We start from the raw sequence: 27,488 nt of genomic DNA, 5'->3' as shown, positions 1-27,488 counted from the left end.
GAAATTTCAAAATGCTTGAACTACTTTCTGGCCAGATGATTCTTTAAGCGTAGAAATTTGATTCGGTGTCATCGATTCAAGCTTGTGTTGTGATGTTCGTTTTACTGACAGATGATTATGGTAAATGATGCATGAATTATTAAACCAAAAAGAGATTTGAAAAATATATTACTTATACATGTCAAAATCTTTTACAAGTTGGCACACCTGGTGTAGATCTCAATAAACATTCCTTTTGTTTTTTACAATGGTTATTATCTTACATCAAAAAATTATTTGTAAAAGTTTATATAATCATGTATTTTTTTTTTTTTGTTAATTTTGTTTATTATTACAGTTTTACTTGGATTATGTTTTGGTAGTGATAAAACCAGAAGTACACTTTTAGTTATTCCGTACAGAATGGAATAATGCCGCGCAAGGATGCATGCAAATAAATACATAAAACAAATACAAATCAGAGATCCAATTTTGTATCTAAAGGTCAAAATTTAATGCGATTCGATGCAATATAATTTATCGCGATAGAATATTTGCCATTTAACACAAGTAACAAAGGTATGGATGTATGCACCCTTCTTGTTAGGTTTGTATGTGTATTGAAATAAATGTTTCACGAGAGTATTTAATATCGTACATAACGATCTTACAATTAACAATGAAGATAAATCCATGAAGATGGTAAAATTTCATATACACAATATTATTATCTAAATTTAAAAGAGATGAGAGATCAATCAAGCGAGTATAGACAAGCACTATTTTCAGGGTTGAAACACATTGTTTGCTTATGCGTTTTCAACTTTTGTGAATGCAGTCAATACGAAGTATTCGATTTAATCTGTTCACCTATTTCACTAAATAATTATTTTTTTCTTTTTTTACGAAATATTATTGTTTGATAGTAGAATTGCTCGTTCATATGTTGAAAAATAGGTTGAATATATCACAAATTTATTAAGTCCTTACATAAAATGGAAACTTACAATTCATCAAACTATGTTATAATGATATTTAAAGAAGGAGAAATTTTAATTGCATATTCTATATGTTCATACTTTATATTTTAAAATTAATATTTATCATAAATGCAAGATTGCTATTTTATAAAACGAAAAAGTTTATAAATTTATTTTTACAGGAGATAGCTGATGCTGGAGGTGGTTATAAACAGTTTCGTGTAACTGCTCTAGTTTTGTTCATTCTTCTATTCGAGTGGACAGACCACGTGACAGCTGGTGATTGCGGTATAGCTGAATTAACTTGCCGAGATGGGCATTGTGTACCGATTGACGCGTACTGCAATGGACAAGATGATTGCGGAGATAACAGTGACGAGCCGGCGATGTGTACACCCTGTAATCGTACGTATCACGGACGCGAAGGACATACATACAAATTGGATCTTCCGAAACTTTTGGAAGAACGTCTGCCATTCCTTTGTCATTTAACATTCACCGCTGCTGGTCAGGGATATGGTGAATTGGTACAATTGCTATGGGATGCATTTAGTGTAGGCAGAGTAGATCCAGACACTGATAGCTTTGCTACAAGTTGCCCAGAAGGATCATTGCAACTAGCTGAATTAGGTAGACATTTCACTGGAGGTTCTTGGTGTGGAGTGGGAGAAGGGAAAGCATCTTATTATAGTGAAACCAGTACTGTCACAGCATCTATTCGACTCTTTCATGCACCTTCTAGTGTACCATTTGAATTTCGCTTAAGATATAGATTTGTGGCACGAAATGAAGCTGTTGCTAGATTAGGGAAACCAGAGCTTCCAATTGAAAGAGGCTCTCCAGTGCCAGGTACTTATTGTTCTAGGAATTTTTATGAATGTCACTTAAAGCAATGTAGATTACAGAGTCCAAACTATCCTGGGGAATATCCAAGAAATGCAAGCTGCTTAATAACTATAAAACAGAAAGAAGTGCCCACCTGTAAGCATGCCATGATTTCTGTGAAATCTACACCAACTGATCCAGTTGGAATAACCACAGCCAATAGTACTTTAAGTGTGTGGCAAGATTGTCCACCAGAGAAAGATCAACTTATCTTTCAAGATGGTATCCGGCCAGAAGATCCAATTTTGTTGGTTTATTGTGGTGGCTCATTACCTAGAATCACTGCCAGAGGTCCAACAATGCAAGTGGAATTTCGAAGTTCCCCAATAGCCATTCCCCTTGGTGCTTCTGCATTGAGGCTGGAACTGGAAATTCAAGTGGTTTATGTTGACTCTGATGGGCTTGATTATGCAAAAGGCTTTCAGGGTTGCCATTTTTTTGTAAATGGTACTAGTAAGAGAAGTGGTATACTAAGGGCACCACTTCATGCACTGCCACCAAATTCCAGTTGCACTTGGAATATCAAAGGATCTGCTGGTGATAGAGTGTGGATTTATTTTTCTTCATACTCACAAAGGGACTTAACAGATAGCGTTGAAAATAATGCTAGTTCACAATCGGATATACCATGTGCAATAAAACTCATATTCTGGGATGGTACACCATATACTGGACTTCCAATGGCTACACTTTGTGATGACACACCCAAGCTGTGTGCACATGCAGCTTTGAGGAATGTCACTAGAAGTACAAGACCTTGTACAAAAGATGAAAGTTATATCACAGTCGCACCATCTTTAACTTTACGTATGGAGACATTGTTGGGTACTGCACTTCATACAGTTAACTTTAATGTAAGCTAATAATATTATTGTAATTGATTTCATAATCACTTTTATCATAAAATTATTACAAAAACAATGTTATACAGGCACAGTACGAGTTTATTTCGACTATTCAAGTTGGTGAACCCTGGGGAGATGGAGTTTGCAGTAGAGTTTGGCGCAAAGTTCAAAGTGGTGAAGTAACATCGCCTCGTGATGTTCGTCTTTTTGGAAGGGGTGGATCCCCAAGATTAGATTGCAAATATCGTATTGAAGCTGGTGCAGATGAAAGAGTGCGATTGACATTACACAACATCAGTTTAGGCGAGTCTACACTTTGTACGAGCGAGCCAGATCCTCATACCGGTCGACCACGTTGTGTTCAAGAAGTGGGTTCCAGGGAAGCTCGTTTAATATTGTACGAAGCACCCTGGCGGGATGTAAAACTTCCAAGAGCTTGTCTATGTGATAATACATCTCATCTTCCATTGACACATGTTTCTTCGAGCAGAGCTTTGGAAATCACTTTTTTGGTTGACCAACAAGCTCCTCATGAAGATTTTGAAACACTTTTCTTTTATGCTAGCTTTGAACTTGTACGGACACCTGAATGCCCTAGAAAACAGAGAGTACGTGGAGAAGGTGATTATTTTACTGTATATCTGACAAGTTAATATTCACAACTTCTTTAAATTTATTAGTACTTTATTTATAGGTGGCGAATTACGATTTGTGGCTCCACCATTATCAAGACCAGATATTTATTGTGAAGGTCTTCCTTGGTTGGTGGAAGCACGTGAAAATAGATCACTGTTTGTTTTAACTTGGGGCTGGTTTCTTCCTCTTGAACCACCTCCGGTATCCGAAATGAACGAGCAAGCCAAATGCCCGACCACCAACAGAATTCTCCTTTATTCTGGTTGGCCACCAAAACTCCTAAAAGTAGTATGTCCCGCAGAACCCGGTACAAGAGAGTTTACTCTTCATGTTTTCTCCGAGGAGTGGTTAGGAGGAACCGGGGAGGGTAAATGGCCGGGTCCACCACGACCTCCTGCGCTTCTTTTGGACTTCGTCGCGAGAGAACCTGGCCAGGCTGCAGCCTCCTGGCTTGAAATTTCAAAAAGCAGAGCTGCATTGCGTAGGCAATTACGTTTACCTGAGAGGGGGGTAGAAAACGAAACATTAACTCATGGAGACTGTCCTCATAAATGTCCTGAATTAAGTGCTTGTATTGCTGCAAGTCTTTGGTGCGATGGAAGACCTCATTGTCCGTCTGGACACGATGAAGCGAATTGTGGTAATGGTGCGAAATTGCTTGGATTACTTCCTTCAGAAATGTGGCTTGTATTAGCTGGTGTAGCTGGAATTATTGCTGCCTTTGCCTGTTTCTTTGTTGTGCTGATTAGTAGGTAGGGTTATAAAGAATATTCAAATATAATTATGTATTAATCATTTTATTTGTCACAATTAATTTTTCTTCAGGTCAAAAGCACGTACAAAAAGATTTCACTATAAGGGTACAAAGAAAAGCAATAGGCCAAGGCGAGCACCAACAACGGAAACATTACTTGGAGCAGCATCCTGACAACAGCAACCCGGTTTCGTGGAATATATCCACGTGGACCGGGAAACAACCGTTTAGCAATATTTCTCTGTGCTTTACCGTCCACTAACTTAACACTATCCCCAGGCATCGTAATTCAAGTTGAAATATTTCTTTTTGTTTTGAAACAGTATTGTCTTCATTGCGTAGTTTAATTTTTATATATTTTAAATTTTCAACTGTTATTTAATTATAATTGTTATTCGTTTGTTTACGTATTTCTATATTTTTAGATGTAACATGTAACTAAACATTTTGTCATAATTGAACAGTGCAATAGAGAGGGCCGTAAAATACAGCCATATTCTCTTTCTTTCAAACAGTTTTAAGTTTAAACGATATAGTAATTATTGTTGTACAGGCAGTTAGAGTGATTTCATTCATACAATATGAATGCATGATAATGAAAAGTGAATGGTAGTATTCATTGTTGCAGAAACTGCTTTATGAAAGATTTCCATTTCTGAATGTATAAAATGTATACCAGAGGTATACAATTAAGTTACATTATAACACTATAAATTCATTCATTGTCGCGATATTTTATAAACCAAGGAAATAGTTATTGCAATTAATATAATATACAGGAATAAATATATAATTTAAAAGATACCCCACATATTGCTCAAAAGATATTGTAACTGCCAAAAAAAATTTTTAATTTCGATTAGCTGATACAACATTTTTAGCAGCAATAGAAAAAAAGAAATAATAGAAGTATTATGAAAACAGAAAAATAACTTTTTTATATTTTAATGTAGGAAAACAACTTAAATTTTAAAAAAAAAAGGAAAATTGAAATTGATTACATAATCATAATTACATTTATCGACGATGCCAAAAATTAATTTTAACGTATTCAGTATTTGTATTTCTTCCAAGATTTTTAAACATATTTTTACGACTTTTGCTCAGATATTTAATTAGATATTTTAAATAAATTACATTGAAGAAAAAAAATATAAAAATAATAATAGTTATTTTACTTAAAAGCTTAATTTCTGTTGGCATTGATAATATTAATGTCTATTAATTTTCATTTTCTGAACACGAACATAACAAAAAAAGTACTATACTCATAAGGGAACAATTGTAGGTGAAGTTCCAACGCACAAGAAATTGTGAAAAAAAACAGAGGAAACGAAAAAATATTACTTAATATTTATGGTATAATATTACAGAACAGTGTTTTTTTTTATTTTTTTGTATAATTGATTTTTAATTTCAAGTTCTAATAAAGAAATAGTTTCTTAATGATAAAATAATATTTTAAAAATTGTTATTTCATCATTAACTTATTTCTCACTACATACTTATATTCATTTACAATTTACATTCTTTTAAGGATTCGTAATAATTCATAATACATACAAACTAGTCAAATATATTCTTACTAACCAAATAAAATTGAAAGACAGTTGAATTAAATAAAATATAGAAAATATACGGGATTAGAGGATATTTCTGCAAATATTCTAAAAGGAAATTATTCATAAAATTGTTGTTATACAGTATTTAGTACTATAGGTTATAGATGCACTTACAAAATAAAGTTAAATATAGCTGTGACACAAAGCGTTGAGGAATATTGATATAATTTACGATCATAAAGCACTTGATAATGTTAAAATGTTGTTATTAAAATATAATTGCTGTTACAATGAACAACTGATACGTATTATTTAAATAAAAAGGAATGAAATATTTGCTTATTAAATTATTTGTAATCAGTTGTTTCATATTTGAACGATTAATTATTATTTAATACTTTACGCGGAATTTTAATCGTAGATGCACGAGTTAACATTCCATAAATAAATCAAACATAGTTTATAATTCACTAACTATAATAGAAATTATGGTATATGGATATTGAATAAGGGAATAAAATTAAGCACCATTATAAGGACTGAAAGTAAATTGCCAGATACAGCAAGTAAATGGAAAGAAAGAAACAAAACTTATGATAAGTGTTATTTGAGAATTAACATTAATATACTATGTATTTAGCCTTTAGAGGACATACATACAAATTAAAATTGGAATATCTAGAATCTGTATCACAAACACGTTAATTCCTTACAAAATTATTTAATTATGTAGACAAAAGTAGAATTTAAAAAATGAAGCACTTAACAAATGTTTTACAATATAATTATCACTGTTGTAAACAGATTTTCCTATGAATTTAAGAAAGTATAATTGCAACTCGTAAGGAATATCGAAACTGTGAAATGGATTCAATATAAAAGATACATTTCCATATATATAATAATATAGAAGAACTGAATGTATATATCATGGTCTGCTTAAAATATTTCTACTTCTGATATCTAAATATTATACATTGTTTTTATGTACAACACCTAATGTTTGCAGCAATTTGTTTCGTGATTTTTGTAAAGAAGGGATAGAATGAATTATAAAAAAAGAAGAAATGAAACATAAACTATGAGTAAATTAGATTTGAAATATTTTTGTTTAATTAACAAAAAATTAATAGCTTTATATTTAAATCAAAAATGCTATATATATAAAACAAAATGATTTTTCTTTTTTAGACATGTAGTTCGCGTTATCATTTTGTTTAAATAATTTGCATTTTCGTTTACCATGGATTGTATTATTTTTATATATTTAGATATTCGAATGCTGTTAGCTTATGCAGACCATGTAGCTCAATATAAGTAGCGCGTATTAGAAAAACTTTTACAGGAGAATTGGATACCACGTGTCGTCTCCCATTATTCGATAAAGTTGTCAAGCAGGTCTTTGATCATGGATTTTGTTCATTTTTAAATATGCTATAAAGAACGATATTTTGAATAATTCTTCACTTTGGAAAAAATTGACTGTTTTATCGTATTACATTAGGGTTTTGCGACCGTATTACGACTATTTTACGACAACCAAAAATAATTAATAAATAGAATGAAATAGAAGCCTTATTTTAGATCATTTGTTATTGAATTATTATTGGTTGGAATAGATTAAAATACGACCGCCTATATAAAAATCTAATAATTCGTATAACTTCACAGTAATTATTCTAAATATTTTATTCTTAATATGGATCCAATGTAGTAGAAGCAAAGTTTTATGTGAATAACTTGAAAACTAAAACTGAGCATCTGTAACATATGCAAGAAAAAGTTGTTCAAAATACTAATTTTTATAACGTATTTAAAAATCCATGAACTCTTTGACAACTTTATCAATTATTCTAATTCAAATATACGATTTAGAGTTTTGAGAGAAATACATTTTATGAAGAGTAAGAGAGAAAGAGAGTATACTTATACTAGGCTCTACTTTAGTAACGAATTTATTTAAAAGAAAAAAGATGCATGTATGCATGCGCGTTTAGCGTGTACGTAATGTGTGTGTGTGTGCATGCATGCATGCGCGCGTGCATACATTTCAACTTATATTCAGAAAGTGTATGCATTCGTTCAAAATTTGTAGAATAAAGAAACAAAAATTGACCTATCATTAAGAAGTTTATTCTTAAAACTAGAGTACCGAATTTATTGCCTTTTCCGGAATGTAAGGGTGACAGAAGGTCGTACATAACCTCATCTAGGAGTAAAAAGGATATTACCGACTATTCTATCACACTTTAGTCGTAGAAATAGATGCCAAAGCATATGTATTAAGAAAAAAATGATAATTTTACAAATATTCTCTTATTAATTTATTTATAAGTCTTCCGAAGGACAAACAACGTGTACAAGGGTTTATTTCTAAGTTCTATCACTGCCTTGAGGAATACGTGGAACCAAAAGAAAATGTGGTTAGAAAATTACAAAAATTGAAATTCTCTACAGAAATCTATTTTAATCTCTATAAAGTTTTATATATTTTACACAACCATTTCTGCGATTAATTTCCTTTAAATTAACTGGTAATTCAATGATGTCCAACTGTTCATGCACTGTTACTCTAATGATAAAGTGATCTTGGATTGTGCTTGGATTTTTTGGATTATGTAGAGACGAAGGATATAGGTTTAAGGAGAACAAAGAATTTTTTATTTTCCTTAAGTACACGTTTATATCGATACATTTAATTTTAAATAAATCAGAGAAATTTGAAATCGCTCTTGTTTCTTGCCCCAATTGACTTAATCGTTATTCCATTTCTCATATCATTAAATTTTATTCTAAAGAGAGCTCTGCTCGATTACGTTTGTCGTGTCATCTTCTATGAAGCATTTTCGTGTAAGATCCAGACTTATTTCCTTAGTATTCTTCAAACAAGTCCTTTCCGCTTGCTCACGAAGAAATTGCGCCATTGTTACTCCGGTATTGTTCACCATTTGCGAGAAAATTCCTTTAGGCTTGTCCCGCAACAACTCATGAGGGCAACCGAACTCCTGTTGTAATGCATGCAATACATTTTATGATTCAATCATTGTAAAAGTTTCCATATTTTACAAACGAACTTCAACCATTCGCCTTTTGTATGGCAAACGTTATATTTATTTTACCTCCTACGTAGAAAGAAGTATATAATAAATATGTACAGAAATATAGATCTATTTAGTCTTCCAGAGATAACAATGCGACATTACTCATCTTCTATGAGTCTTAGATAATATAGAATGATTGTAGTTAGTTTAAACGATAAAGTTTGTTCGTAAATTATAGTATTAAGTGATGACTTCGCCTGATATCTAAACGATGTTGTTAAGTCACACAGAGGTCAGTAGTACAGAGAAAATTAATTATTAATTTTGAATTTCAATTAAATTCGTTAATTACTACTTGTTATTAATTTGTTATCATTACATTTTGTCTAATACCCTTGAATGTTTACAGGATTTCAACTATCCGCGTATTATTAGTAGCAATACCCGGTAAAGGAAAATTCCATTCGAAATTTACAACGTATAGCATTGATTAACGCTATCTTTGTCTATATATCTTAAATTACTCTTTTGGGATACTTATATTTGTAGGCTTGGTTAATTTTACGAGCAGACTATATCGTCCAAACCCAAAATAATCTTAAAGTTGATCGTACCACTATGTTACCAGTGTCCATCACTATGATCCTGTCGCTGTCGATAATGGTGTTTAGACGATGAGCAATTGTGATGACAGTACAATCTGTGAACCTTGTTCTTATGGTTTTCTGAATCAGCTCGTCCGTGCTAAAAAAAAAATATCATAATTGATGTAGTAGATTTAGGTATTGTTTTTAACAGATTATTAAAAGAAATGGTTAAAATTACTATGAGTCAATATTAGCTGTAGCTTCATCCAAAACTAATATCCGGTTGTTCCTTAAAATTGCTCTAGCCAAGCATATCAACTGTCTCTGTCCGATACTCAAATTATTTCCACCATGCATTATTTTTTGGTCTAGTACAAACTCGGTTAGTTCAACCTGTCGAAGACTATCCCATAACGACATATCACTGTATGTATGAAATGGATCCAAATTGTAACGCAATGATTCGGAGAACAACAATGGTTGTTGTGGAATAATCGATAATCGTGACCGTAATTCATGTAAGCCTAACGTGCTGGTATCTCTTCCATCAATTTTGATCTCTCCTTCTAATCCGTCAGCGAATAACCGAAACAATGCTGATATTAGAGACGACTTTCCTGCACCAGTCCTACCTACAACACCAACTTTCCATCCTGGTTCTATAGTCACATTTAAGTTCTATAAAATTGGAAGAAGTTAAAAATAAAAATCAGATTAAAGAAAGATAGTTTTTGTTCTTGTTTCATTACCTTCAGTACAGGAGGATCATCCTTATTATACTTTAGGCTAAGATTCTTCAAAATCAGTTGACCATACTTGGGCCAATCTTCTGGTGGAGGATTTTTACTGGTCCACGGTGATTCTTTAGGCAAATTGGTATACTGAAGAATCCTTTCTACAGACGTTATGTTTGACATCATTTCGCCACTTTGCTTTACTCCGTGTTGTAGAGTGCCAATTACAATTAAGGACTGTGATATGACTAAACCAACGTTACCTCCAAGAACATCTCCTAAGATCAAACATATCATTTTGAGCGAGAAATAAATTGAAACGTAGTAATAATTTTTTCGAGAAGTATACCTGTATTTATTAGAATAGAAGAGAAGCAGACACACGCAACAAATATGATCACAACAATATCCAGGTACAGACCGAAAGTTACAGGTACGGCTATGGTCATGTACCATGCACCAGTGTGTACATCTTGCAAATCGTCGAACTGTTTTTGTAGCAATTCTAAAACATTTGATCCACTGCTTCTGATGGTAGTCAGCCCATTTAACGTGGCGTTTACATGGGAAAATATTGGACTTTTCGCTGAAAGTTCCATTTCAATTATTTCTTTGGAGTTCTTATTACCAATTAATGAGTTTACAGAAAATACCATTTGCTTTAGATTTTTTATTACTAAATACTTGCCTATACTTTCAATGCGCTTGACGCTTTGAACGGTCCTCAAATATGAGGACCTTACAATGAGAAGGAAAACAAACAATACCGCTAGTGGAATGAGCATCCAATTATTCACTGCTACCACCATGCAAAGAACACCGCTTATCACAAGAAATATCTGGATTGTTTCTAACATTACCTTGGGTAGAATTTCGTCTATAGCACCCATGTCCTTTGAAAATCTGTTTAAAATTCTACCTGTAGAAACAAGTATGAGTAAACAAGGAAATGAATAAATGTTTGTAAAATGTCTATGATAATTATTCAATTATGACATGAGCATATTCTGGAATAATATCTACCGGAAGTGTTCTGATGAAAGAATGTCATGGCTGCTTGTAACACATTGGAGAACATAGAGCTGTGAAGATTCTTGTTAGCAACCATGCAGACCTTCATAAAGAACAGATTCCGCACAAATACTGTCACAATACAAGAAATGATGCAAAACGTGTATACGTATAAAGCATCGGTAGTAGTCATGAGACCATAATTATCTAAGTTGAACACATTCGACAATGCTGTGCCATTCAAAAAATAGAAGGAATATTGACGTTTAAACGGTTGAGTACTATTCGTAATGGATCTTCTTATAATTTCAAGATTCGTCCAGTAGGAAACCCAATAATCATTTCCACTGGTTGCTACTTGAGACACGATAACTACGAACAATAATGCAATTAGTGTAAGGCAAGAACCACCATATTGAAAATATTGTTTATAAATTTTGATAGGAAGACGACCACTTGCTATTGCCTCGTTATTTTCTGGAGCTGACTTTTCACCTTCATAATTGAAGGAACTCTAAAAATAATTACATTAGAGATCATTCTTCTATATTGTGAAACGTGTGCCATAATTACCATACTACTTGTGGATGTTATGGTGGACAATTTACGGAGACCATTCTTTCCACTAACTCTTCTCTCTCTAAAGGAATTTTCAGATTCTACTTTGCTTTCCTTTTTAGCTTCCGTCGACATTTTAATACGATTCATCATGTCTGAAAAGTCTTTGTTCGATTTTGATAATTCTTCGTATGTTCCATGCATTTTTATGAAGCCCTTGAAAAATATATAAAAAATATATATATATTTTTGTATATCTTGCATAAATAAATCTTTTATTAAAAAATTAAAAAATTAATATTTACTCGGTCCAACGCGACAATAACGTCGGCCTGTTTAATAAATTGTAACTGATGAGTGACCAAAATCCTGGTCTTTCCATGAAGGTAGTTCTTGATACACCTGTAAAAAAGATGTTTAGCCACGCGTGCATCTACTGCGCTCAAAGGGTCATCCAATAAATAGATATCTGCTTTTCTGTAAACGGCTCGTGCTAAATTTACTCGAGCTTTTTGTCCTCCGGATAAAGAAGACCCATCTTCCCCTACATTGCTCATATCGCCATAGGGGAATTGTTGAAAATCTTTTACCAATGCACAAGCTTGCGTTACCTAGAACACGTATAGGCTCTTTATTTAATCCGTTTGAGACTAGATTAAAATGATCTTAAAGAATTAATAATTAATTTCTGATTTTTCCCTCATCTGGTATCGGACATTTTTCAATAAAACATACTGCAATATATCTATCCTTGTCATAAGGTTGTCCAAAGAGAATATTATCCCTAACAGTTCCAGTAAACAGCCAAGCATCTTGACTAGCATAAGAGATCTTCAAATTTGTAACATTAACTACGTATTCCTGTTCTTTTATCTCGGTATTCTTGGATGATTTATAACGTAGGTGCAGCTTTCCTGCTCCCAGTGGGAGTTCCCTCAAAAGAAGCTGTAAAATTGAAGATTTGCCTGAGCCTACTGGGCCTACCAAAGCACACAATTCTCCATTTTCAATTCGCATAGAGACATTGCATAAGGTCGGTGGTAGTTTGTTTGGTGTCCAATTCGCTGATACTCGTTCCAGAGCTATCGAAATTGGCACTTGTTCCTCGTCATTGTTCAAATTCAAATTTTGACTTCCATTCGTCATTCTAATGGACTCTACATTCTCTTTCTCTGCCTTCCTATTCTTGAATTTTAAAGTTTTATTTTGATACATTTGGGCTACTACTTTTACATCGTTCGATTGCTCTTCTAGTAACAAAAATTTCTATAGGAAGCAATGAACTTTTTTAATAACTATTATGTGGTTATGTTAAAATAATATCAATTTGTATAATTATTAATCAACCTCTAATCTTCTAATGGAAACCAGAGTTTCACCAGCTAATAGGAGAGCTTGTGGGAACATCAGCGTAGTCGTAAGTTGGAGGATTTCGAAGTAGCTGAATAACATGAATGTCACTTCCGCCCTTGGAAAACTTTCCATTAGAACAAAGGACAAAAGCGTCAGGAACAGGACTGTACGATTTGTAAAAACCACAAGAGCCAGATATCCTGCACGAATATATGACGTAAGTGATATTTTCTTGATTTCAGTGGCACGTGTAGCTGCCACAATTTTTTCAAACGGCTTTTCCCAAGCGTACATTTTAACAACCTAATAAAGACATTTTTTATTTTTTATAAAAAAAATAGAAATATTATTGCGTGTGCGCGCGCGTGTGTAATATATTATACATATATATTTAGATTACTATAAGTATTACTAATCAAATAAAAAATAATATATGTAGAATTTTTTATCAGATATCTAAGTCTTCCTCATCTATCTTTTGGATACCTCGATACCACTTATAAGTTCATTCATAAGCTGCACTCTGCTGTCAGTTAGTGTAGCAACAATTTTCCTAATCTGGCGAACTAGTGAGAGAAATACGGTATGATTTGGAATAGTTATTAGCAAAAGTATGGCGACACCAATTATACTTGGCAGTCCTGCTTTATGCCACATTATCACAGTAACGAAGATAATCTAAAAATCAATTGAACTCGAATAAGTTAAAAATAAGTATAAAAATACGAAAAGACCGTTGATTTTTTATGAATGCAATTGAAGTTACTTGAATAGGCGTTATCCAGAGGAAATTTAAATAATAGCATAACTCGTCGAAACGGCTAACATCGTTGCTGAGAAGATTTACTACTTGGCCAGAATTGATTTGAGTTAAAGCTCCTTTGCTAAGTCTTAATATCTATAACATAAATCCAACTTCGTATATCTATAACTAAAATCAATTTTAATATATCGGAAATGCATGTTTTGAGAGTACAAGGCTATTTTATATTTAGCAAAGAATTTATGACTGCGATAACAGCTATTAAAAACTATAATTTTTATGAAAATTAAAGCTACTTAAAGCATTTTGTTTCACGAACAATTTGTTTAGTACGTTATCGGTATGTTTCGAAGGACATTTCTAATCAAAAAAGCCAGAATGTTAAATATTGAATAAATTACACCTGGAAATATTCTACAATATTTCCCAGCAAGCGTTTTATGTTCATATACGTTCCATTATGACTTTATAAGTCGATTATATGAATTCTTTAAATTAATAAAATGATTAAATTTGATTCATACTTTTCTATAAATTAACGAGCAACAAGCAATCCGTAACCTCATGCCCATTTGTTGGGACATAAACTCAGTATGGTGCATGATAAACACGGACAATGTTACACAGATTATTAAATAGCTGACATAAGTTAAAGCTTCTGTTTCCGTGATCGGCTCGACATTCTCTTCAATTTTGAAATACGTGATAATCCACGACACCATAATAGGAACAAGTACAATCAGAATTATGTATTGAATAGACAAGAGAAGACCAATGCAAAAATACTTCATCCAAAAAGCGCGAAACAGAGCTTTTTCTAAACGAGGGGTATTTTTTTCGTTTGATTTCTTGTCGTAAGGCATTTCTTTCTGCCTTTGTTCCCATTTCTGAAGTTCCCAGTTCCAATATCTACAACAAATGGAGGACACAAATTTTTCCAATAGGTGAATTTCAAACAAAATTAAAATTTTTTTATCGGTATCTTATCCGAAATATTAAAATTCGTTAATAACGAACATGACTTTAGAACTTAGAACTTATATTCACAAAATTATTTGTTAATTGTATATTTAAGTAAATATTATTACGATGCTCACTTTTGCAGTCGATCTGTGAGTACTTTAGATTTATCCACAATTAAAGGATGATATAAATCTGATAATGTGAGGTCTTTTTTAGCACCTTTAAAAAATATTTCTTTCATCCATCTAAAATATTATAAAAATTAAAAAATTGTCGATAAATAACGAAATTTATTGTAAAATAATATTAAATAATAAAAGGCATACCCAAAAAATAATCGACTAACTAAATTTGCAGTTTCTTGTGGACTTTCTTTAGTATACATCAATTTTGCCTCCATTTTACTGTTTGCTCGGACAAATATATTTAATGTGTCTACTGGGGGAATTCGTGCCAAACTAACTAACCATACTAATCTATAGTCTAGCTTTTACAATACTTATACCGATTGATAAGTTCTGAATAATGGATTCCAGAAATAAACATCACCTTGAAAAATCATGATTTAGCTTTTCTTTATTTTAACTGGGTAAAAATTATTTCAAATTTGCAATAAAATAATTTTTATACTACATGCTAATAGCTGTACTTTTCCTAAAATAAAAAAATCCAATATTTAGATTTATGATATGATTTCCAATATAATGTGTATTTGAATGTAGTCGGTAAATTCATCACAGTCGTGAGCTCAACCAATCGACACTCTACCTCGCAAACGCACGCAGATTTGTTTCGTAATATTCAGCTTGAATTCAAACTTTATCATGCGAATTTGGTGTGGTAATTCTGTGTAAATTATGCTGAAGTAGAATATAATTAATCTCTGGATGTATTAACAGCATATTTCTTTAATGAAATATTTTTATAATATAAGAACGTACATACGAATTATCATTTTTGAGAATAATTTTGAGAATAAAATTATCACTTGGTGTTGCTTATCTAGGTAAATGTGAATTATATTTTCAGTAATGTATAAAAGTAAATAGTTTTATTTACAATACAATATAATATAATAAAGATTGGTATACATATATCTAAGTATACATAAAAAATATAACAATATAATCTTCGAAAATAACAAATTACAATGAACACTTTATTATTATTTTCGCGAATGTATATGATCTTATCGGCTTACTGACGGATTTAACGAGCACAATATAGAAAATAAACTAATTAATTCTTAATTTCTATTGTAAGACATACTAACATATTCTTATATAACTATAGTACATTTTGTGCGTGTAGTATATAAAACTATCATAAAATATATATGTATATATATATGTACATATACATACACATACATCTTTTATATAAAAATATCAGCGTAACACATTGCACTTTTATTTATATTTAAAAAATCGTATAATTTTTAACATTACCTTAACTTTTTATTTGGCATCTATTCGAATGTTTAAAGTTATTGAAATATTTTTCAATGCACCAAATTTTTCATGGTGTAAATGTATAAAATTCGAAGTAGAAAAACATAAGTACTCATTGGAAGTGTTGATGTTTGTATATAATATAAAGCAGTGCTCCGCTTATAAGTTGATAGAAAGTATTTGGAATAAGGTTAGTTGCAATACTTTGCGCATAAAGAGATATAAAAATATGTTTTTCCAAATATCGCTTATGCTTGGAACTTGTAATAATACTTGGTAAAATTGAAATAAATAAGTAAATATGTCTTTACCATTACACGAACTTTATAATTTGACAACTTTTAACGATCATCGTTCTCCATATTTTACATTATAAGATTGCTTTGCTACTTTCACTAACTGATCGTAAATAGCACGATCTGTTTCTTTAACTAACGATTTAAATTGACTGTAACTATTCTGTAATAATATATGTGGATGATCAAATTCCTGCAAAGTAAAATTTAGTTATTTAATATTTGTCTTTCATACATAAAAATTTAATTATTCAATAAAGTACAATATCCAAAGCCAAAGAAATGAGTAGAAAATTTTACTTACAGCCATGCGACCTTTATCCATGACTAAAACCTTATCGCTATCCATAATGGTATTTAATCGATGAGCAATAGTAAGTACAGTACATCTGTTAAATTTCTGTCGTATTGTATGCTGAATTAAGGCATCCGTTTGTGGATCCACATTGGCTGTCGCTTCATCAAGCATTAATATTTGATTGTTTCTTAAAATAGCTCTTGCTAAACAAACCAACTGTCTTTGGCCAACACTGTAGTTACTACCTCTATCCAAAACACGACTTTCCAAACCTGTACCACTAGTAACTATAGCATCCTTTAATTCTACCTTTAAAATAAATATATAATTAAAAACCGTAGTTTAATCATAAAATAGAAAAAATGACATTTACATTTCAACCTACTTCTTCAAGTACATCCCATATAGCTTTATCAGTAAATTCATTGAAAGGATCTAAATTGCGTCTCAAAGTGCCAGAGAATAGAACTGGATCTTGTGGGATAATTGATATATTGCGGCGTAAATCTTCCAAACAAATAGATGCAGTATCTAAACCATCGATTTCTATAACTCCTTCAACTTTAGCTAATCTAAATAGGGCTGAAATCAAGGACGACTTTCCAGCTCCAGTTCTTCCTACTATACCAACCTGTAATATATTACAAACGTGTATTCTTTTTCCACTTATAGTTTTTACAGAATTATACAAAAAAATACTAACTTTTTCCCCAGAATTAATTACAAGATTTAATCCCTTTAATACAGGTGGATCTTCGTCTGTGTATCTCATATAAACATTTCTGAATCTGATCATTCCATCTATAGGCCAATTTTTTGGTGCGTTAGCAGGAAGTGCGACTTGCTTTTCGGTGTTTTTAGCAAATTTTCCTCTGTCGCGCAAATTTGGTTCAGGTGTAATCTGCGTATATTCTAATACACGTTCCACGGCCATCATCTGATTCGCCACTTCAGCGTTTTGTCTCATACCCCATTGGATCATCCCAGTCATAGCCATTACTTGGGTGATGGCCAAACCTACCTCTCCACCAGAAAATGCTATAAAAAAAATTGTATTTTATTATTGCTATTTATTAAAAATTGTTCTATAATAGAAAACCATTAATTAGAGTCTTACATTGCTCCAATAGAAGAAAGCTAAAGGTAACTAGAGATATGAAAATGAAACAAAAGATATCCAATGAAAATCCAAAGGCACTGCTCACTACCACATACATATAAACTGTAGAAGTATGAGTATCTTGCAGTTTATCAAATTCTTTTTTTAGTATATCCTGCGCACAGTAGGCTCTTAAGGTAGTTAATCCATTTAGTGTAGCATTTAAGTGAGTAAACACAGGAGATCGAGCTGTAAAAATTATTTGGTCATTTAAAAATATTTGTTAACTTCATCAATAATTTAATATATTCTGTGATATGTAAATCATCAATATAATTTTAATTTTTGTGGAAATTTTAAGTTCTAAAAAAATTTCTAATAATACTTACTCATTCCTTCCATTCTTTTAATATTTTTACTGGTTTTCAAATATACTTTCCTTATCCAGTAAAAAACTGCACCCAAAAATACTATAGGTATTAAAAAAAGGGGATTAATGATGCATGATACTGTTAATGACCCAACCATCATCATACATATCTGACCAGCATCGAGTATAGCCTTTGGTAACAGTTCATCAATGGCACCCATATCCTTAGAGAATCTATTGAGGATTCGGCCGCTAGGATTTATATCAAAAAACCTCATACTAGTCCTAATTAAGGCATTAAAGGCCATATCATGTAATTTTTGACTGCATAATATGCATACATTATAGAAAGTCAACGATCTAGTAATGCCAATGCAGAATAATCCAACAACTATAGCAGTATAAATATACATATAATTATACATGGAGGAGATATTCAAATGTTCAGTTGAGGTATCATTGGTTATATTTAACTTAATTTGTGTAAGATAATAATGCCGTGTCTCTTCTTCACTTACTCTGAAAACATTTTCCGTTTATAAAGTAATATCTGAAGAAAATAGAAATGTTATAATATTTGATAATACTTACAAAATAGGAACAAAATAATCATTGAGACTGGCTATAAACTGTGTGCATATAAATAGCAGCAGTAATGTAGAGGCTAAACACAAATTAGCACCAGTTTGGAAATACTTTATGAATATTGGTCCTTTGACTGCTCCGCGGGAGGTTCCTTCTAAACCGTCGTTAAATTTCTCAGAATTTTCATCATCCTCCTCATCATCTGTTCCTCCACTACTTACTTCTGGAGTTCGACTCTATTAAAATAAAAATTAATGTACTTTATATCCAACAAAAAGTTATAGAGGTTTAAAAAATACAATAATCTTACTCTGGTACTTGATGATGAAAATTGTCTTCTCATGACACTTTTTTCTAAAGAATTATCATCGATTGTTTCTGATTCTGCTGCTAGCAATTCAGCATACTCTGGCCGTTGATTTAATAAATCATGAAAATGTGAGAATACAGTTACTTTTCCTTGCTCTATAAGTATAATAGCATCTACATTTTTTACGTATTGTAATTGATGAGTAGCCAAAATTCGCGTTTTTCCAGCTAAGTATCTTTGCATACATTCTTCAAACAAATGTTTACTAACATGAGTATCAACCTAAAATTTATAAAACAATATAAATATTTCTATTTAAATTATATTATTAAATTTGTATTATTTATATTATAATATTTAAATCGTTATCTTTAAAATGCTCACAGCACTTAATGGATCATCCAGTAAATAAATGTCTGCTTGTCTGTATAATGATCTAGCTAAATTGATTCTTGCTTTTTGTCCTCCTGATAAAGAACTACCTCTTTCTCCAACAACTGTTTGATCACCTTGTGGGAATTGTTTAAAGTCTCTCAAAAGAGAACAAGCTTTGATAACTTTTTGATATCGATGACGATCGTAAGATTGTCCAAAAAGAATATTCTGCCTAACAGTGGATCCAAAGACCCAAGCTTCTTGACCAGCATAACTTACACTTCCATTTACTATCACATGTCCTCGTACAACATCTATTTCTCCGAGGATGGCAGATAAGAAAGAACTCTTTCCAGCTCCAACCATACCTATTACAGCGTACATCTTTCCTTTTTCTATTTCAAAATTTACATCTTCAAGGGTATTTTCGGATTGACCTGGTTCCCATTTAGCTGTTAGGTTGGTCATTTTCACCGCGTATATTTCTTCATTTAGCGTTGAAGAATGCTTCTTATCTGTGAAAACGAAAATACTTTAAGAAAGTACTTTAAATTTATATTTATATTATATATCAAATGCTTACCTTCCATGAGATTTACTGTATTCTTCAGTAAATCACTTGCAACAACCACTAAACCATTATGTCTTCTTTTCTCTGAAGAATTGTCTAAATTTTCATAAACGTCTATTTCATCATCAATATATGGTAAATCAGATTTGGAAGATTTATTAGTAGCTTGTTTTGACACACTATTAATGCTACCATTAAGACTAGCTGCAAAATTGCTCAGAGCATAACCATTTTTTTTAAACTCTTCATACATTAAGAAATGTTGTAATCTTCTTACAGCGACCATACATTCGGCAATTTCCGCAAAACCCCGTACAAACATTCCAGACATAGTATGTGCCAGAATATTAAAATAAGAGGAAAAAACAAACACTTTATCAGCTGTTAAATCATTACGAAATAGTAACATACTAATCAGAGTACAATAAAGAGCCATTCTCGTAGTGAACAAGTTAAAAGTCATGTAAATGCCTCTAATATAGGCACTCTTACTGACTACTTGTAATTCTAATTTACGGGCAGTTTCGACCAAAGCGCAGAATGGTTTTTCCCAGGCATACATTTTGATCACCTGAACACCTGATATAATTTCATCCATTAAACGAACTCTTTCGTCGGTTTTTATTGCAGTTTGTAATCGAAACTTGGACGACAATTTGCCCGTATATGCTGAAAAAATAAAAATATAGATAATATTTGACACGATTTAAAATTTTAAAGTTTTCAATGGTATCGATTTCAAGTACAGGCATCAAAAACTCACATTGAATTGGAACAACAACGAAAACTGCAGCAATACCAATTAATCCGGCATATCCAGCTTCGATATATAGAAAGTATGCTATAATTAATGCAGAAAGTGGTGCAGACCACATATGATGTATGAAAATGGAAACAAGATCAAATCTATTTACATCGTTAGCTACTAAATTAACCACCTTCCCTGGTGCCGTTTCGCCCAATGCTGTTTTACTAAGTCGTAATGCCTATTACGTACAGAAAGAAAAAATTACATTACCATTTCATACGTTCAATAATTCTCTAAAATTTTTAAATTTTATTATATTGTTGAGTTTAAAAGGCAAAGCTGCGTTGTACAAATATAACATATATCATAATTTTACTTGTAATACAAAATTTATGAATATATAATTTGAATTATATAGAATATTTTAGAATCATTTGAATTATAAAATCAAATCATTAGCGCGCTTTTTCATTACATTACCTTTCGATACACTAAAGAGCAAGTGGCAACCCTGATTCTTGCACCAACATGGAATGCGCCAAAAATTGCTTGATTGAGCGTGATTACGTTCACAGCTGTTGCTAGACAAATTCCAGCCGCATACAGTAGCGCAGTTTCGTAAGTTTCGTGCGTGTTCTTCTTAAAATAGCGCAGAAGTCCACCAAGAAGAATCGGAGTCCCTAATCTTCAAACACAAGTCAATACAGTCATGTGAAAATAGTAAAATATTAAATTAACTATTTGCACTCGACATTGTCTACATAAAAACATTGTAATTCTTTTTTTCTTTTTTCCACTGGAGATATTTTTCTTCTACCAGAGATATGTGGAATAAAAAAAATGTGATTTCCGATTATAAATTACCATATAACACATTATATCTAATTGTAAAAAATGCCGAGTGCGAGTTGCAGAAAAAAGATATACCGAATAAAAAATTCGTTTAATATTTGCATTAAACCAAGTATGCTGTATTCCCACAAAAAGGTACGAAAAATGGCTTTTAATAAACTAGGCTGTTTCCTATGCTTCTTTAAATTTTCTAATTCACTTTTCCATTGTCTGAAAATCATATATTTCATATGTTAAATAGTGAATTAGAGTATATTGTACAAAATATTGATTTAAATACCAATACGAACTTTTCTAGTCGATCTCCAAGGATATTTGAACGATCAATCTTCAAAGGAGTGTACAAATCTTCCGTTTGAAGAATCTTTCTGTAGCCTGTCTTGAATAAATCTATTGTCCACCTACATATTATTAAATGCGATATATAATTTAGCATATATGTTAGCGTGCAAATGAGTAATTAGATTTAACGGTATGTTTTCACAACCGGTCGCTTCAACGACCGATGATAATGCAGTTTGGGTCCATTTACTCAATAACGGTTAAGACCTCGCGCAACCTATTTGTTTCATAATTATCTTCAAACAATTACACGTGAATTACCGTAGAAATAAATAACATTTTATTCTCCAAATAAATCTTTGATCAAACAGTAGTATTTTAAATGTCACTCAAAATCTCGAATATGAGATTGAAAATTTTCATGACTCCTGGTACTTTGTGATAAGGAAAATAAGCGGAAATAATTTCACAAATGTAAAATTATCTCGCATGACGTGGCTGGTTACGTGTAATTATTTTTTTTTTCTGAAAGGTTCTCGAACTACCTTGCGAAAATAATTTTTAAGTTCAAACATTTAAATTAAAATATAAAACAAAAATTTTAAACATGTACATATATACTACTTAAATATTTCAAATTTAAATATATAAAGATACATGTATTCTTCGGAGTACTTTTATGTCCCATTATTTCAAATTCATAACGTTTAAAATTTTTTTAACAGTTTCGAACGGGACCTAAAACGGTTTCACATTTACACCAGATGTTTGAAGTAAGTTGCGAGTTCATCGTTTTAGACTGCTTTTAGATCTCAAAGCATGTGCGGAACAATAAAAAAAAATTGTTTGGCTCAACAGGTAAGAAGAATAACCATAAGGAACTTACCACCAAAGCAACACCGATAGTAAGTTTGCTCGTTCCCGTGGATTCGGTTTCGTCTTCGTATTGCTCGCGTCCATCTTTCGTATGCTGCATTAATCCGTTGCTCAAATTGATTTTTTAGTCACTAGCCAGAAAATCGTTTAACAGCAATCAACGTCGAAAAAAAAGAAAAACTTGTGAGCATCCACGTTGAAATTGAAAGCAAACAGGAAATGAAAATGATTTTCAATGGATACACGTTATCATTTAAGTAACTTATCTGCTTGAGAGCCCTCTTAACAAGTAAGCTAATTGTCGATTAATGAAACAATCACTTGAAAATTAACACGGCACAGATACAATGAAAAGTCTTGATAACAATCATTAGATTCATGTTGTTAAAATTCTCATCGATAAATCTTGTTCCAGTGACAGTTCGCCCTATTTTGCTATCCGAAATAGTTCTGCTTTTACGTGGAATTGAATCGTGAAGAAAAGTAAGACGTATATCGGTGGGAAGCCAGTATTTAAGACAAAAAGAGATCATGTATCAGATTCGAATTCCATGTGTGTCGGTTTCTTCTCTTTATCTCCTTACTTGCTTCGTCACTGCTCAAACAACGGCTGGAAGGTTGTAACGATGTTTTGACACATATAGATATATACAGTATTATACACATACGCATATAAGTATATATAGAACATATACAACGTTATTTGTTGACAATAAATGAAATATTAATTAATATGAACTATTATAGTAGATGTCTATGATCTGACTTGCAATCGTAAAGAAATAGAATCGTTCAAAATGTATTCAGTAAAGAATGTGGCAAGAAAAATATTAACGAAAGTGATATCGAAGACAAAATTCCTCTGCGAGCCATAAAATTATTTGACTAATAAAACTGGTACAAGTAAAGTGTAGAAATCAATAAATTTGATTCGTGATAAAGAATCTGTGATTTGATAATATTTATCTTCTCAAATTACTAATGTACACTACAGGATTATCAGGTTAACGAAAGTGTTACCTTATGTATCTTATGCATCTATGAGAACGGGTTATTTGCCTCAACGATTAAAGCAAGTATGTTGGAAATATTGTTCTTTTTATAATCGTTTTATAAGTATAATGTATCTCGCGATCTTGGACTTGCCTCTACTTATAAAATATATTGGGATTGAATTTTGCGAAAGTTAATTGAAATTCAAGGATCATATTACAGCATTGAGCTGGATTTAAATGAGTTAAATAGTTTGTTACAAGTGCTAGCATATTTTTTATTCGCAAATATCTCGAGCTATTCCAACGCAATACTTAATCGGAAAGATAAAAGTCAGTATAACTATAACACAGTATGTTGATACGAGTATACTGCGGAAAGATTCGAATACCATGAATAATATCATAACGAGCTAACGATATAAACATTATTGTTTTAATGGATTAAGAAACAAAGACTAAGAAATAAAAAATAATTACTATATATTTATTTAAAATTGTTTAGAAACTTCTGTAAAAATTTCTTCTAGCTACTACTGTTTACTATTCAATTTATCAACTATTATCTATAGATCTATGAACAAAAATAAATATAAAATGGTAATAGCATGATTCAGAGATAATTGAAAGTATTTATGTCAATTATCATAAAACAAAAACAAATTGAAAAAAAAAATGTTAGTAAAAGTATAGAAAAATAAAAAACCGATCTCTAACTCAGGTAACTCAGGTAAGGTTAGCAAACGAATAGAACTCTATTCGTCATGATTATTCAGCAGAAAATTCTAAGGTTTACCATATCGACATTAGGGATTATTACTTGTATAATCTTACATAATCTACCTAACATAAAAATACTATATCCGAATAAATAAAGAAAAGCAACAAATTTTTGGTTATTTTTATATATGTATATGTGTTATTTTTAATTGGGAAATTTTTTCCAGGAAATACATTAAACCTGCAATAATTTAAGATAATTGCACCATGACATTTATTATACTTTTATCAGTTCCATAAGCTTTCTCAGATTCTACGTGTTATCAGTGTAAACTATGATTTTACAATTTCGTAATGGTTTATGGTGTACAATTGATTTGAAAATATTCGATATAAAAAGAGAATAAAAGGTTGTATATTTCATAATTTTCGCCACTACAAAGGAAAGAAAGATGTTAAGTGATGCTCGAACGGCAAATTTAACACTATAATCCTCAATTCTACTTGATAGATACGGATGTGTACACACTGTGTCGTAAAACAACCTACGACGAAGGTAAACGAACCGTCATATCCTACTACCTTGAAGGATTTAGCAAATTTATATGAGCGAAATGACAAGATAAGCATCCTATACGAAAAGATAGTAAAATTATAATTTTAAGAAATTTAATAAATAATTAATTACTTGTGCATCTCATAATTAATAATCTAAAACTTAACTTCTTAACTATTATTATACTATTATTTTAATTTATATCTTCAAACAAATGTATAATGTTTACAAAAAATGTGAAATGGTTATACAATAAAAATATAAATTATTAACAATTCTTAAAATGAAATATGAAGCTTCATCAAGAACAATTGAAACAAGTTATGCAATGAACGGTCAACTAGTCAAACTATTATTATGAAGTCACAACGCAGCCTACATAAAAAATATTACACTACAAAATAATTTTTTATATATTTCAGTAAATATTTTCATACAAATAAATATCGTCGTCATGAAAAATTAATGATTTCTATTACGTTAATAATCGTAAATCGCTGTTTAATAATTTCAAATGAATGCCTTCTAGTTGTGTAACACAGACAGGTTAATGGTCATATTAAACGATGCCATGCGAAGACGTTATCGATACAGAGAAGCTGAGAACAGTCAATTGGAGACAACACGTAATATGTAATGTTTAACATGATGTTCCACTGTCCCTTTCAATTTGATGGAATGCGTGTAAGAATAACTATACAACAGACAATTTGTAGTGTCTCATGTTTGTCGAAAGTAATTTTCTCTAATAGAGGCCGCATAATTCTTATAGCAGTATAAAAATTAATCTTTCGTTTCTAGATCATGTACTTATTAAATAATTTCGTGGAAAACACATCATACTTGTTAGACGATAATGCGTATCTAATTTTTCTGTCACTTCTTACCATTTTTCAATATACAACTTATTTTATAAGATATAATGTATACGCGACAAGCAAAAGTTATTCGAAGATTGTTTAATAACAAGACGTCTATTTTATTAGTGATATTTTCAACTCAAGGGTTAAGAATACTTTAATCTAGCATATACAATGGCCTTAGTGTTACTACAATAGCATTTTGTACATATGATTGTTGTGTTTCGAAAAGAATTTTTGGTTGGAAATAGTCAAATGAAATATACGTTCGCGAGATGTAAATACATATTTTTACTCACTTCCTTTACTTGGACGTTTCGTTTTCTCCTTAATAAGAAAATATTACTGATGCGTGTTACATTCTACAAATCGAATTTACCTTATTATAACAACACGCGTCAACAAAGTAAACCACCTACGTTTATTTAGCGCAAAGTCTGCGCCGCTACTGAATACAGTTCTTGACTTTCCTTTGCTTGCTTCTTCATTCTGTGACGTATACTCGATATACTACTACATTTGATTCTCAGCATAAGAGAATTGCGTGGATTGTGTTTATTTTCTTGATAATAATAAATATGATTTTTACTATTATTTTTTAATTATTTTTATTTTTATCATTTTATATACATTGGATGTGTAATAAACATAAGATTATATTTTCCTTCGAAATAACCGATTATAGGTTTTTAACAGTTTTTGACTTCGACCAAGTTTTTTTATATTTTTTATTTCAATGTTAATAAATACTGAAAAATTTTATCATTTTTACAATTGTATATTAAAGATTTATAATTAAGGGTAATGTATACAATTGCAATAGAAATTATAAAAAAAGTACATGTATAAGGATAATACCTAACCTAGTCCAAATTGATATTTAACTTCAACTAACAGCAAAAATTAAGTCAATAAATTTAAGAATGAAAACAGTTTATTTTACCTTCAAAACAATGTCATAGGCTACTTACAAGAATAATAATACTATTATTATAATTAAAAAATAATTTGTATCTCTAGGAATTTCAGGATGTTTTCAGTGGTGTATAATATACACATGCATATTTGACACACAATTAGCAGATCTAACTTTGGTCAAGTGAAATTAGGTGAGAAAAATTTGTCCTTGGAATGCGCATGACTTAAAGTATTATCTAAGTTTTGAATTTTTTTTGCATATTAAATAAATAGAAAAATGTTAAATTGCACTATTCCATCAGAGCAATATTGACCAACTAACTACTGTTTACATCTTACAATTATTTTCGGTATTAATGTGGATTAACAAATATTGTGGCAAAGCACTTAAATTTAAATGTTTGTTCATTTATAAAATTGTCATAATAGAAAGTACAAAAAAGACTACAACCATAATTTAATTGTCTATATTGATAAAAACCTACAGTGGGTCCCTTTGACAAATGGACCTCTGAATAATTAACCTATTTGCATGATTTGTAGAAGTTTCATTTGGATGTTGCATATAAACTTATAGCAAAAATTCTACAAAATAAAATAAAAATAAAATAATTAGTTGTATCTGTTATTTGCCAAGTATAAAGGCATTATTCTTACTTTATATATATATATAAAAAA

At 31.1% G+C, this 27,488-nt stretch overlaps 3 protein-coding genes across 4 annotated transcripts; 1 reads left to right on the top strand and 2 right to left on the bottom strand.

Moving 5' to 3' along the window:
* Window positions 1–725: 725 nt before the first annotated feature.
* Window positions 726–4,354, top strand: LOC108551155 (uncharacterized). The gene is made up of 5 exons (XM_017905195.1): window positions 726–827; window positions 1,142–2,698; window positions 2,776–3,310; window positions 3,384–4,077; window positions 4,151–4,354. The coding sequence occupies exons 1-5, from the start codon at window positions 726–728 to the stop codon at window positions 4,251–4,253; spliced, it is 2,991 nt and encodes a 996-aa protein (XP_017760684.1). The 3' UTR covers window positions 4,254–4,354.
* Window positions 4,355–8,360: 4,006 nt separating this feature from the next.
* On the bottom strand, window positions 8,361–15,108 carry LOC108551286 (multidrug resistance-associated protein 4). The gene is made up of 16 exons (XM_017905385.1): window positions 14,978–15,108; window positions 14,786–14,896; window positions 14,213–14,597; window positions 13,692–13,823; window positions 13,412–13,603; window positions 12,920–13,228; window positions 12,308–12,838; window positions 11,878–12,183; window positions 11,588–11,788; window positions 11,027–11,528; window positions 10,692–10,922; window positions 10,353–10,589; window positions 10,019–10,281; window positions 9,508–9,947; window positions 9,297–9,426; window positions 8,361–8,646 (listed from the first exon to the last, which is right to left on the bottom strand). The coding sequence occupies exons 1-16, from the start codon at window positions 15,049–15,051 to the stop codon at window positions 8,434–8,436; spliced, it is 4,257 nt and encodes a 1,418-aa protein (XP_017760874.1). The 5' UTR covers window positions 15,052–15,108; the 3' UTR covers window positions 8,361–8,433.
* A 1,214-nt stretch (window positions 15,109–16,322) lies between these two features.
* Window positions 16,323–26,328, bottom strand: LOC108551287 (multidrug resistance-associated protein 4). 2 transcript variants are annotated; one of them, XM_017905386.1, is made up of 16 exons: window positions 26,192–26,328; window positions 22,775–22,895; window positions 21,897–22,007; window positions 21,682–21,816; window positions 21,235–21,439; window positions 20,770–20,992; window positions 20,019–20,675; window positions 19,445–19,950; window positions 19,061–19,342; window positions 18,757–18,986; window positions 18,185–18,684; window positions 17,814–18,044; window positions 17,400–17,734; window positions 17,082–17,327; window positions 16,703–17,005; window positions 16,323–16,591 (listed from the first exon to the last, which is right to left on the bottom strand). In XM_017905386.1, the coding sequence occupies exons 2-16, from the start codon at window positions 22,846–22,848 to the stop codon at window positions 16,451–16,453; spliced, it is 4,179 nt and encodes a 1,392-aa protein (XP_017760875.1). In that variant the 5' UTR covers window positions 22,849–22,895; window positions 26,192–26,328; the 3' UTR covers window positions 16,323–16,450. The 2 variants fall into 2 exon arrangements, with proteins under 2 accessions (XP_017760875.1, XP_017760876.1); XM_017905387.1 differs by lacking the exon at window positions 26,192–26,328 and having other exon boundaries at window positions 22,775–23,146.
* Between the last annotated feature and the right edge of the window lie 1,160 nt (window positions 26,329–27,488).

This window comes from Eufriesea mexicana, unplaced genomic scaffold (genome assembly GCF_001483705.2).
Source record: "Eufriesea mexicana isolate 0111107269 unplaced genomic scaffold, ASM148370v2 scaffold3780, whole genome shotgun sequence".
In the NCBI taxonomy this organism is placed as follows: Eukaryota; Metazoa; Arthropoda; class Insecta; order Hymenoptera; family Apidae; genus Eufriesea; species Eufriesea mexicana.
Note: the sequence above shows the minus strand (reverse complement) of the source record. Positions and strands in the feature narration are given on the sequence as shown.